General features: G+C 39.8%; 1 protein-coding gene across 1 annotated transcript in view; it reads left to right on the plus strand.

Moving 5' to 3' along the window:
* ADARB2 (adenosine deaminase, RNA specific B2 (inactive)) overlaps positions 1-14,319 on the plus strand; it is a 282,450-nt gene that overhangs the window by 214,365 nt on the left and 53,766 nt on the right. The window contains exon 4 of the mRNA XM_026842993.1: positions 4,138-4,252. Within this exon, the coding sequence (XP_026698794.1) occupies positions 4,138-4,252 (115 nt within the window). The remainder of the gene's footprint in view (positions 1-4,137; positions 4,253-14,319) is intronic.

A 14,319-nucleotide genomic window follows, 5' to 3' on the forward strand; every position in this document is an offset into this window, starting at 1 on the left:
TGCCCTGTTCCTCTGCCCCAAGCTGCCATTTCTCTGCCATTACATGATCAGTGCAATTGCATGAACCTCTATTAATTGCACTGAATTTCTCTTTCACAAGGAAACTTTCTACTCTTCTTTTTCCCCCATCTCCTGAAATTTTCCCTTTCTGTACTACCAACTTGATAGTTGTTAAGAAGCTGCCAAGATGTATTTGGCTCTTGTATTTACTCCAGATGGAGACGTTTATTTTCATTCATATTTGGCAATAGGAACTGTGGTATCACCAAACACAACTTTTCTCCGAGACAAATTGTTTTGATAGTAGAGAATAAGAAAAGAATGGTTCCTTTTGTGTATGGTTTTAAAGTTATTTCTGATGGCAGATAACATAGTCTAGCCTGTATCCTAAAAGTTCAACCAGGCTCATGATAGCCATCAATAGTTGGATTTTTCTGGTTTACATGCCATCAAGGAATGATCGTTTGGATATGTATCTTTTAGTAGTCTAGGTTTATTGTTTAAAAGTAAAGCAAGAAAATCTCTTTCATGAAATCACTGTTCTAATCTGATCAGGGGTAAATATACCAACTCTTTATCTCCACCGTATCTGTCCTCTATGCATTAGGTATGTTGGTAGCCAGTTTTGATTTCATAGAAACATTGAGAACCAGTCTAAAGGCCCTAAATAGGCAGAATGCTGTCACTGATTTCATTAAACATGACTGGATCAAGCCAGATAGCTGCTCTGGTGTGTGTTAGAGGGGAAGGCATGTGCAACACTTCTTGTAACATATGGGTAGAGATCAGGAATCTAATGGCATACCCAGCTCTGCCACCGGGCCAGCTTACAGCACCAGAGTATTCAAGGCCCTGAAATTAATGCTGCATTACATGGACCAGTCCTCAGGGTATCAAATCTCTTACAGGGCTGAGCTGGACATCTCTTCTTATTTTTCTCCATCTGCAAAAACAGACTGCTCCTTTTCCACCTTTCCATTTTACCTTGGAATGTCCATTTGGAAACTTAAGGCACTATGATAGCCTGTAAATGACCTCTCAGATTAGACACAGTTTGTGGTTGTTTTGCCTGAATCCTACATGTATTCATGTATGTGACTCCTTTGTTTCTATTAATTTCACTGGCATCCTTTTAGGCAACAGATTCAAGACAAAAAATATTCGCCTGACTTATTTTAGCTAAGAGGCTTCACATTTAATGGATTTGCTGTTCTTTAATGTCCCAGGTCACTCCTTGAGATCAGCAAATGCTGAATTCCTTATCATCCCTAAATGTTATCTGAAGTCATGTCGTTATTTTGCCTTTAGTGAGTCTCTTTGCTCTCTGGCTTTGGAACCTACTGCCAAATGAAGTAAAGCAAGCTCAGACTGTGGGGATTTCTAAATCCAAAGTTAAAAGTTATTTGTTCTATTTAGCATTTTTTTAATTATTCTTTTAGGAATTGTATGTGCCTCTAAGCTAATTAACTCTTAATGAACGCAAAATGCCCTGGGGTGCAGATTTGGAGGGTATGCTAGAAATTCAGGCACGGGTTGGACTGCAGTACTGCAGAAGATGAAATTTATGATTTGATTCTTTTTTTAAATGATGGTGCACATAGTTTTATTGAGATACTTCTTTCTTTCTTTCTAGTCTAAATAAAGCTGATCAGATTTTCAGTCCACCATATGGGGCCCAGTTATATCAGTCCTGCAAACATACTTCAGTTTTCCGTTATGGATGAAGTCACTCTTCAGCAGGGAAAACAAGTTTAGAAACAAACTTTCATATTATGAAAGACAGGCAGTGTTCCAGTGCTGAGCACTTAACCAGAGCATCAGGAAATCAGAACACCTGGCTGTGCCCAGCTCCGTGCTATTCCCCTGGACCAGTCCTTCACCCTTTTAGTGCCTTCACTCATTCATCTGTAAAGTGACTATAATTGCATTTATATCACAAGGGTGCCTTGATGCTTGACAAATGAGAATTGACCCAAAATTCATCCTTCACATGCACTGTATGAGCAATACCTTGCTCATATGGTGGTTGTGGACAATTAGATTAGAAGAGGTATGAAGGCAGTGAAAGTGAAATTCCATTTAGGAACTGTCAAACTGTTCTTGATAGTTTTTCTTAGTTTTCATCTAATTCTAGTGTTGAATTTTGCATGCATCTCCCAGGAAGGGTTTATGTGTCTCTGTCCTTCTTTTGCAACAATCCAGCATATTTTATTCCATGCTATATTAAACTGTCTTTTTGGGCAAATGGTTTGTTCCCAGAGCAATACCTTGGAAAGCTGCATTTAGCAAAACAAAGAAAAATTACTGTGTCAAAGAAATCCTATCCTCAATGTATTTGAGAAAATTGCTGTCACTTACAAGGATTGTACATGGAAAAAATATCTCAGGTTCTATGAAAAGAGGGTTGCCTAATTGTTGTTATGTTTTATACAGTTAGATCTTTTTTATATTTGCTATAATAATGTTTAAAAATTAAGATGACTTTCTGAAAAAAAATGTAGAAACATATGGTGTACAGCCTGCAGAGACTCTCAGTGGCAGTAGTATTACTGATAATATTTGTGAATTAGAATCTGCTTTCCTCTGAAAAATAGCTGAGTGTTCTCCCAATTTAAAATAATGTGTTTTCACCAACATGTTTTCATCACCATTAAGAATTTGGGGAGAAAAAGAATGGATATGATCTTCTTAAATACATTTCCTTACTTCTGCATGGCTGTGGATCTTTCAGGGTGAGGGAGGCTGAATAACTGCATATTCCTCCATGTGTGCATGAACCTACTTAAAGAATCCAGTTGAATTCAAGGGGGGCTGTTTTACCAGGACCTCCCCCCAGGTAGCTTAGCCCAACAACAGGAGAAAAACTGGAATTGCTTGGTCGAGCCACTTTTCCTAACAAAGGCATGATCACTCAAGGCCAACCTAATCTGGTTAGGATGTCTCCTGTCAGCACCCCAGAGTAAATTCCAGCCCCCAGGAACTGCTCCCAGAAGGATTTGTAGGTACAGCTTGGTTTCTCGCAAGAAATCATACGGCTCAAAAAAAAAAAAGAAAAATACCCTTTGAATCTTTCTTTTTTGAATCAGACTTGGAAAGCACTTTAAGAACAACTCATGCTCACTTATCTCTAGTGTATGCTTGAAAGGCTGTATGCCAAACAAGGTGCAGAGGTTAAGTAAATGAAAAGACACTAAACATTGCGGAAAGAAAATGATCCAAGTAGTGGTGTTCTCAGGATCACCAGAACTGGTTTAGGTTCACATTCTTCCATATGCAGTCTGCAGAATTCACTTTTTAGAACTTTTACCCTGCTTGGCTTCAGTAACTGGCATCCCAAGGCTCTCCCTTGTGACTGTACTCACTCAGACCTGAAGGTTCAGACCACACTGTCTCTAGAGCCCAGTCCATGGGAAAATTTGACAAAGATGACATGCTCAGGAGGAGACCTGGCAGACCAGTCCCTCAGCATTATTGCACACCAGTGAACTCATGCAAACAACATCTTTGGTAGGTTGTACCAGCGGAGGTTCCTCTTCTCTTTCTCCCAGTGGCTGCTGAGGTGGAAGCAAGACAGGCCATGGGACTCCTCTGACAGCATTAAACATAGCCCAGATTCCTGAGCTGATCGTTTTACCTCAGTAGCTGTGAGTCATTAAAAACTCACCTTGAATGCAGAAATAGGTGGTCCTTACCTATAACCCAGGCCTCAGATCAGCTCTCAGGCTTCAGTGGGCTAATGGAAATTTTCAGTGGATTCATGGAAATAAGTGGTTTGGTGGGACACACATCCTCCTCTTCAGCTCACTACAATAAAATGCTCCAAGGACTAACAAGCTTCCTGTGAACTGATCCTGGACCAACATCTAGGACATTGTAAAAAAGTCAGCCTTGAAATCTTTTCGCTTTACCACTAATCCTAGTCAAAACAGGTCTCTAGCTTTAATTCAGTTAATTTGGCCAATTCTGAGGGTGATTTGGATAGTCAAAAGAGAGATACTCTTTTATCTTTTCTCGGGTAGGGGGTGTCTAATTCTAAAAGGGACCTCTCAGCAGTTGACAGCAGGTGACTAATCTGCAGAAACGCCCAGGTTCCTCAATCAAAGAAGTGAAAAAGTTCTTTCTGACTGTGTCTTTCAGGATTTTGCCGACTCCGTATACCAAATGGTTGCACAGAAGTTCCAGGAGCTGACAGACAATTTCACTTCCATGCATGCACGCCACAAAACTCTTGCAGGCATTGTGATGACCAAAGGTAAGATATCCTCTCCTTTATTTTCCTCTGGCATTTTTCATGACTAAGTAATACATTATTTACCCAGTCCACAGTATTGAAGGATGACTTTACTCCCACACAGAAAAATAAATAGTAATGCAGAGAAAAGAAGCATTAAATATTTACACCTCAAGTAAGTTTACACAAAAAATATTGGCAACAGAGGGAAAGATTTGTTCATAAATATGTCCCTACATTGTTTTTTTTTCCAGGACAAAATGCAGACCTGTCTGATTTTGCATTTCCTAATAGATGGGGGGTGTGTGTATGTGTGTGTGTGTGTTAGTTATCAATAAAAAGTTGTATTATTTATTAAGTGCTTCTTTAGATCTAGAAACACCAAGTTCTTGTTGTACAAGGCTACCATAAACCTTGTTTTAGACTGACAACAAAAGCAAATCTCAGCCCATTTCCTTTCCAATCAAAAGAAACAAACCCAGAGTTTGCATAATTTTAATTCTGCTCTGCTCTAACCATGGGAAATACTTATCAGCAGGGCCAAAATTTGACATTCGCTCCTGTTAAGACTATACTATACAGAAATCTTCAGCACTTTGATGAAAATGTTGCATATACAGTCTTTCTTTCATTGTGAGCATACCTTAGTTGGGGCACCTTCAGTATTTATGAGGATGTCAGTGGTGGAGATGCTGCCATAAACTTCATTCTCACTCAGACATGTGGAGCGGTGGATTGAGTTCAGAAATGAGAGGATAAACTCAGAGGGGAAAGGTGTGTATAAATCATCCAGGCTTGTCTTACTCCTTCCTTTCAACAGTTACATTATCTAGATTCAGTAGGAACAGTTGTGAATATTGCAAGGCATCAGGATGGAGCCAGGATTATCTACTGGATCTTTTCCAACCGCAGAACTAAATACACCTAAGAGTTCTGTGCAGAGTAACTTATTCTCTTCCCTTCTGATGTGAAAAGAGTAAACAGTCCTGTCCTGAGATTAGTAGAGAAGTTGACGTAAAAATCTTTTTAGATTTCTGGTTGAAACCAAACTGCTCTTATACTCTTAAGCTAAATTTGTTATCATTTCACTTAATTTGCTTTTGTTACTTATTTTTTATATTACTTTAGTATCTGATAATGCATGAGTCTTCCATTTTCTAAGTGCTGCACAGACACATTGTTGTAGAAACACTGGTTTATATGTTGTATAAACATGGTTTATAAGTCCACAGGTTACATATTCAGTATGGAGTGGTTGACTTTGGGATGTGAAAGATGCCCACTAGACCCAGCATACCAGCTGCCTTGTCATAGTCAGGTTTCTTGACTGTGGCAGTCATCAGATTTAAACAAAGTACTGTAAATTATTTAGAGGAGCTCTTTCTAAACAGAATCACTGAAAGAATGTTTAAATATGCCTTCTATAAGAAGCTAAGTTACAGGAGCTGAGAACTGTTACTTTAACCACTTTTTGAGGGGAGGTTGTACCCAACTCAGTGTCTGTTTTCAGTTTTCTTACACTCATTGTGTATTTTGCCTGTGAGAAATTCATCTCATTCTATCTTGCCAAGGTACTACTCCTGCATTCTTTAGTCCAGGCGTAGGCCTGCTTTAAAAATGCAGACTCACTGCTATATGACCAAAAAGCTGTTCAAAACTGCACACCATATGGGAAGTCACCTAAAGGAGTCATAACATTCAAAACTGAGTCTGCTGACTGTGCATGCAGTGCTAGGAGAGGGAAGGGGCACATCCATACCCCTGCTAGCCTTGTCGGGCAGTTGGGACTGTCTGTGCCTCTTCTCTAGGGAAGGGGTGAAAGTGTCCTCCCGCTGGGTTTTTTTATGAGTCCCATGCCCTTAGTGGGATTTTACACATTTGTATTTCATAATTCATCTTAGTCAGCATTAAGACAAAGTATAATTTTACTTATGTTCACAAACCATTTCCCTCAGGGCTTCTTTTTTAATTCTGAATTCCCTTTTATGAATTCCTTCAATCTGTCAGCCATCCAATTTGTCAATATCTTACTGTTTTTTGTGGAGCCTAGAAAAGAATCTCACATATATGAAGTGAATCACAGAAGATACAAAGCTAGAAACAGCCTTATCTTGCTGCATTTTTCAGGAAGATTTGAGCTCTTTCCAGCACAAGAATGTCTGCCAACCATGGCAAGATGAATCATTTTCCATTTGTGTCGTTATTTCTTTACTAAAGTTGTAGATTTGTGGTCTGTTCCCCACCATCATTCCCAGAGGTAGCAAGGATCTCTACACACCCTGTTCAAAGATGGCATAGACAGGTTTTCCACCCCAATTTCTTGTGGTTTTAACATAGAATTTAGCAGAAGAACCCTTAGATCTCTGCAAACAAAACCAAATCTGCTAATGTCTTGATGCATTTGCTACCATACACACCCATAACAGACAAATATTAATTTGTTTTTACCTTCATTTCAATTTAATGTCATCCTGACTAGAAACAGATTTATCTGTGCTTGTACAATTTTCAGACAAAGCTGGTAAAAAGTACAATGTGATTTTGTGATAACTGCTGTTAAGATAATACAAAATCTCTACAGACAAAACAGAAGTGTGCTAGATTGGTTTTCTTATCCTGAACTCTGACATTTTTTCCTGCCATTTCAGTTTCCCGGGGAAACCAAACAGAGTTACATTTGGGCACTGTAATTGACTTATGCTGTAGCACCCAGGGCAAATTCCAAAGTATGAGAAAGGAAAAAATGTAGAAAATGATGTTATTGACTGACTGTGAATGTTCTGCAGTAATAAATTGCTAGTCAGAAAAACAGGCAGTCCAATGTATTCAGATACGCTTTGCTCTGAATTGTGATGAAAAGTTAAAAACTTGATGCATTTTTGTGAAAGTAAGTTTTCAAAAGATAACCCTGAAAAAATCTGCCTAGGTAGGAGCAAATTACCACAGTAGATACTAGCTGATGTTATATTATCTGATGTAATATAATAATTGAATAGAATAATAATTAACAAACTAACATAACAGATCTTGAACTAAACATTTCAAAAGATGGAATAGTTGAAGTAAATTATTTAACACTTCTCCAGTTATAATATACTTGAAAATTGCCAGTCCTCTAACACATTCTAATTTTGTTGAAACACATTCAGAGAAGATTGTTCTATCAAAAATTGTTTGACTGAATCTAGAAAAAATTGTTTAACAAGCAAGACATTACATTCAAATCTCCTATGTACAGCAAGCCGTATTTCCACAGAATATCTTCTAGAACAAGTATACTTGTTACTGTAGCATAATTCAAGGACCTAATTTTATTGTATACTGACTATCCACAGGAATTCTCCTGACTTCTCTGAAGATATGATGGGTTGACATATGGTAAATTAAGAACATCAGTTCAGCTGTGGAAAAGATAGTCTGGATACCATCATGTCAAACACAAACCATCACCTCAGAACACACATACCCAAGCATGTAATCCATGCAATTAACTTTCCACAATGTTTTGCATTTGTGGCTAAAACACAGTTGATAACACCAATGTTTTGGCTATTGCTAGACAGTATTTACACAGTGTCAAGACTTTCTCTCTTCATCCCCAGCAAGTAAGCAAGGTGTGGGCAAGAGGCTGTGAGGGGATAGAGCCAGGACAGCTGTCCCCAGCTGATGAAAGGGATATTCCATGCCTTGTGACATTGCGCTCAGCAGTAAAATTTTGGGGAAGGAAGAAGAGGGAGAAATTTGGGTTTATGGCATTTGTCTTGCCAAGCAACCATGAAATATCATTATGTCAATCCATGAGCTTTCTTGCCTTCCTTCTATTTTCTCCCAGTCCCACAGAGGAGGGGAATGAGCAAGAGGCTGGGTGAGTGTTTGGCTGTTGGCCAGGATCAACCAATATTTCATTTCAGTGTATGCAAACAAAATTAGCTGCACATACTGTTTCTTGCTGTCATAGATTAAGGTAACCTACCAGCTTCCCCGCTTCCTATGTGACTCTCTCTCTTTCAGGCACAGTTTGGACATCTTATCTTGACCCAGTGATCTGCTGTACCCTTTTACTGAAAAGTTTGCAGGGAGAAATAATTTTTAAAATTATTATTAGGCCAGTTGATACAGTTGGAAAAAAAAAAAAACAAGGGCAAGCAAGCTCGTATTTTCTATCACAGGGCAACAAATGTGAAACTGCAGCACTCTCACTTACTTCCATCCCTTGATGCATGGCATCACAGATTATCAGATAAGACAGGAGGCTGAGGAGCTGCTGGCGAGAAAGAAGCTCTTGCAAGACTCTGTGAAGAGCAAGGTCCCACCAAGGGTCACCAATCAGGGCATCCGGCTTTGGCCAGTGTGCAAGTCATCGAGGAAAGAGCAGAGACAGTGCGGCCCATTCCCCAGAGCTGGGCGGCAGGAAGGCAGGCCCAGCGCCAGGCAGTGCAGGGTGGGAGGTGGACGTGTGGGCTCTACACCCAGTGCTGCGATCTAAAGGCTGGCAGCACTTGTACTGTTTATTTACACCACGGAGAGAGTTTGACTTTGCCAGCTCAGAACAGATATGGGCATACACTTGTGCTCTACCTGAAATCAATGGACGCAGTAAAGAATTCCTGTCACTCAGTGCAGAGATGATCTATTATTGCTGAGGTCCTCTTTGCAAGAAAAACCTCCCATAATCATTATGGACAAAATGAGACTGCTATTTAAACACTATTTTCCCATTTGTATTTGACAAATCTTAGCAGTTTAAATACTGATAGGAACTTTTTGTCATGCTTTCTGTTAAAAATGAAGCATTAAGAAAGTTCAGTCCTTTTCACAGGAGCATGGCATTCACAGAAAAAGGTTACGAGTTGATTTCTCACTTCAATTTTCTCTCTTCTTCTACCTTTTTTTTTTTTTTTAGCCTGACAATCATTTTGATGTTAAAAGCAAACTAGGAGGTCTTCTCTGTTATCTTGTATGAAATAAAGATGAACCGGACAAAAGAGCCCTAAATAGCAATTTCATGCTGCAATAAAAGATGGGAAATTATCATCTGGATCTCATGGAACAGATCTTAATCACTGCTAAGTGGAATAAGAGAAAAAAGTAAAGTTGACAATACGTCTCCATGGATCTTTACAGTCATATTAAGAATCATAAAGCCTGATGTCTAAGTACAATCAGGTATATTGATGGCCAATTGATTTCTGATCCTTGGTTTAAATAGAAAGTTGTAAAGTAGAAAAATACAGTAGAAAATTCAGACCCTATGTAGAGTATCAATCTGCTCCATCCCAGGTTGGATTCAAGTAGACAAACCAGTTAAAGGAACTATGAATAATTTAGAGATTAGTGTCTAGGGCAGATCCCTTCAAGAAGAGTCAGGGGAGTAATTTAGGCTCTCCTCTCCAGTCCCATTTGCATAGTTAGATGGATGCTAAAAGTCTGGTCCCAGTAAGACTCAGTGTTTCAAAGAGAATTAAATTACTGAAATAGAAATTGGGTGCTCAAACTGCTGACATGCTTTTGAAAATCTCTTCACCTTCTGTTGCTTGATGCTCTTAAGGACATGGCACAAAGTCATTTGACATTCTTGGAAGCATTATCCACTTCTTACATGTGCCCAGTTTGACACATCACCACCAGATGACAGTTTTTTTCAAAATATTTTAGATCAGGTAAATAGATATGTAGTTAGAAACCATATATGTCACTCTTACTCAGATATATTATTTCTTCTGCTTATAAACCTTAAACCAATAATCTTCAGATTCGCCCTAAATAATTTTGAACTCCATAAGGGCATCCCTTTCCCACAGCTGCAAATGTACTCCTGGATATTGTAATGTGGACCTATAATGGGCAGACTAGAATTCCTGCAGCCCAAGAGATTTAGGTTTCCAAATTCCAGCCCAAAGGATGTCTGAGGTTTTGCAGTTAAAACTGGCTCCACCAGGTTCATCACTTCTTTTAAAATATGTATTTAGGCATGCCACTGCAAGTACTCCCCCTACAAGAGCAACAGTGAGTGTTTCTTCATCTTCTATGTTGAATCAGTGCTAAGGAACAGAAAGATACATCACTTAGAAACTGGGAGGTGGGACACAGCCCTGTAGCCTTGCATAGGGTAGGGAAAACCAGGTTCAAGGTCATCTTTCCAGGCCAGTTTATATATTTTACAATAAACAAGAAAAATTGCGTGCGCCAGCTGGGACTAAGTAAAGAACCAGGGCTTCACTTTTGGAGGTGGGCACCTCAACCAGCACATCACACAGCCCCCTTTGCTGTCATTGTCTAACAACTCTGTCCTCTTAGCTGCTTGGTATCACAGGTTCAGCAAGAAGAAGGGAACACACCCCTCTCATATCAGAAGTTTTAGGCACTCCCGCAGGAGAATGACCCAATCTGGGAAGGGAAATGAGCTGCTGTTTTCTACCTGCTGCACAAGCTGTAGGTGTCTCCAGCGCATCTTACTGGTTTCTTTTGGACAGCTACAGCAGCAAAAATCTTTTTTCTTGCTGCGTCCACTTATTGTTCTGGCTTCCATTTCAGAGCAGCTAGCTCTTTTCAGATGCTGAACCTTTATCCCAAACCATTTACTGTCTCTGGACTTAGCTTTTGGTTCTTGCTGTTTAAAAAATATTTCTGATTGACATAGTAACTGACACCTCTCAACACCTTGGATGCAGGCGAGGCCTTGGCTCTGTGTCACATATAATTGGACTGGCCACAAGATGGGTATAGTAATTAACATAAAGCATGTAAATGAAAAACAGGCAGTTCTGTTTTCATCGTGTGTGAAGCAAAGAGGTGGAAGGTTCAGACTTTCATTTTGCTCTGTGATAAGCCAAACTGGAAATTGTCCCAATCTCAATACAAAAAGTGCATCTCATCCTAAAAACAGGTTTCTTGGGTGAAAAAAGTCATAGTGACATCAACCATTGCTTTTACTTTACTGAGCTAGTAAAATGCATAGGAAGACTTTTTAAATGAAAGTACATTTCAAAAGAAAAAAAGAAAAAAAAAATTAGAATAAGTTACTCCTGTACTTACCTGCCAAAATCCACATTCAGGATTTCATCCTTTTTCACTGCAATTAAGGATCTCACTAGCATATCAGACTGTCAATTTACTCAATTTACTTAGTGCTCAGATAAGAGTGGCACAGCATTTGTTAGAGAAACACAGATATCTGCACTGAGGACCTGTCAGGAAATGTGCAGTTCAGTTCTGTTTTAAAATTAAGAATTATCTGTAAACCCCTACACAACCCTGTTCCTGAGGGAAAAAAACAGTGTTCAAAATCACATGAAAGGAAGGGACTCTCAAATAATATTGATTCTGCCACTATCAATTTAGGTTAAGAAAAAAATCTTCATGGATTTGGTATGGGGATGAAGCATGTAGGGGCCTGGACTGACTGTCCCTCCTCCTCCTCCAGATTTCCAAACCCACACTGAGGAAAGGAAGGGAAGGCAAAGGGCACTGGTGCTTGCAAGTACAGCATTGTCTCCTTCCACACTCAGAAGCAAAGCTGATGGGATTTCATCCTTTCCATCCGCTAAGGGGAGGAGAGAAATGGACCATAGAAATTAGAACTGGGAAAGACCACTAAGTCATCCAGTCCATTTCCCTGCAAGCACAAGATTGTTCCCCATGGTGCATTCCTGAGTGCTTTTTCTGGTGTAGATTTAAATTAATCAATTAACAATGGGGCTTTCAACACTACCTTGGGACACCATTCTATTCTAATGGATCTCATTGTTAATAATTCTCAACAGTTATTCAGCCTGACTTTTATTTTCTGTGATGTCATCCCAGGTCCTCAGTTGTACTGCTCTAAATTTAGTACCCATCTCTCTCCTTGGAGTTTTGCACCCAAGAAGGTACTCGGAAGCACCTATACCACCTTCATAGGTGTCACTTACCAAAGGTTCACATATTTAATTTTGTACTTTTTCCTGCTAGGTCACTCTCCTCAACAGTTTTGCCCCTGTTTTCTGATTCTCCTCCACTTTGGCAAACTCCTCTCCATTCTTTTCTGGGCTGGGAAATCCTCCTTGGGAATGAGGCTTACTGGAAAGACCTGCATAGAAACATCTTGCAAAATGGATTAGTGCAAGAGTCCTTTTTCAGGCATTCGATGATGTGATCGAGTTCAAAACTAGCTTGTGTCAGAAAGGGATTTTTCTTCTGGAGGAACTGAATGGGAATTTGTTCACAAAGCAATACCCATGGCATTGGGGGAAGTTTACTGTGCCTGGCTGTGAAAGGAGAGCCACAGCCACTCTCAGACAATACCCTGACTCTTGCTTCCAGCACAGAGGGCTCAGAGATCAGGGTAGAGAGAACTGCACCTCTGTCCCTGCTTGTTCACTGACGAAGATGAAGAGCACTGCAGAGAATAGACTTCCCTAGGCAGCACAGTCAGAGGCAAGATTACCCAACACATTAATAAAGGAAGAAAATACAAGGCGTTCAGAGGCTCCCTCTACACCCTCCCTTTCCACAGAAATACAATATATTCACTTTCACATAACCCACAGCTTGATGTCAGGAAAAGAAATACCTGCACAACTCCAGCATTTCAAAGACTACATTCCATTTATACCCCCAAACATCTTTAACCTCACTGCTAGCAAGTTCTTTATTCCTAATATTTTCTAGCTATGTATTTGCCTTTTGTTCAGACTTCTGCTATTACGTTTCATAAGCCCTTTGCCTGCTTCTTCATCGCCAGTTTTTTGGTCAGCCACTTCTCCACATCAGCTGCTCCCATCCACCTCAGGGCTGCTCCTTGGGACACCCAATTGTGAGCTATGGAATACAACGAGGGTGCTTACTGAAGTGCCAGGCTCCCATTTGTCACTGAAATGATCACAATCACCAGCACTGGTACTGTACAAAATGGAGAATAAAAACTGAGCTACAGTAGAGTCTTTATGGCTGGCAGATATATGCACACTGTTAATAGCTATATGCATACCGTTAATCATGCCTGCTGTACACAATTTTTCTCTTATGGCTACATATTCTTTTTTTTTTTTTTTTTTTTTTTTTGCAAGTGTGGTTTTGTTCTCCATGCAGAGCTGGGGACAGCAGAGGTCCCTGTGTCAGGTGTGCCTATTCTACACTGAAACTGGAGGGCAGGGTACACCATGCCTCACACACCAGTTTCTCAATCCTCAGCTCCCTCCTCACACATGCATCTTGATTTCAGTCCCTGTGAAACCTCAGAAAAGAGGGTGTTGTAGATGCATCACCAAGTTATGGGGCAAATGGAGTGATGGACCTGGGTAAACACATCCGTCACTTCTAACCATAGACCTACCCCTATGCAAGCATTACAAACATGGACAGTAGTTTCAACTCCTTTTCAGAGAAACTTTACATTTTCCTGCTTTTTCTCAGAAAGAAGATAGGGACAATAGCTTTTTGCCTCTTTTGCAGAAGTATTTAGTGTGGGATATTGCCCACTCCCAGAGTGGCAAGCACAGGGCTCTAACCTGGCTCAGGGACCTGCCTTGGGACAGTGGGGTGGGTGCAGGATTGTGCCCATGGCATGTACCCACAGGCAGCTTTTCCAGCATCACTGCCCTTTCAGGTCTTGACTATCTCTTATTACAAAATTAAAGCCATTCTAAGGATGTGGTAGAGCTGCCAGGAAAAAAGATAACAGAAAATAATGCAGGACTTGACAGTGCTATATAGCATCAAGAAATATTACTTCCTAAACAAACCTGAAATGGAAACCTGAACTTATTCAGCTAAAAGTAAAGCGTATTTAAAATAAAAATCCTCCACTGTGATCAGAGCTCTATTAAGCTGCCTTGAAAATTATTCCGAATACACTTTTTTGCAGATAACAATAGACAATCCTTTTGACTGATTTGTTAAAAAAGGTAAAGAAAGAGCATAAAATTATTGCTTATCAGAGAGAGAAGCAGCACCATTTAAAATAACATTAAATTGTACCCCATGAATTATTCACAAGGACTGATGTTAGTTACACTATCATTATTTCTGGCTTTCCTTTTTACCGCATAGGATTTTGTGTCAGTTGTCTGCAACCCAATTAAAAAAAAAAAAAAAAAAAAAAAAAAAAA

This window comes from Athene cunicularia (genome assembly GCF_003259725.1).
Source record: "Athene cunicularia isolate RWA chromosome 2 unlocalized genomic scaffold, athCun1 chr2_part1, whole genome shotgun sequence".
Taxonomy (NCBI): Eukaryota; Metazoa; Chordata; class Aves; order Strigiformes; family Strigidae; genus Athene; species Athene cunicularia.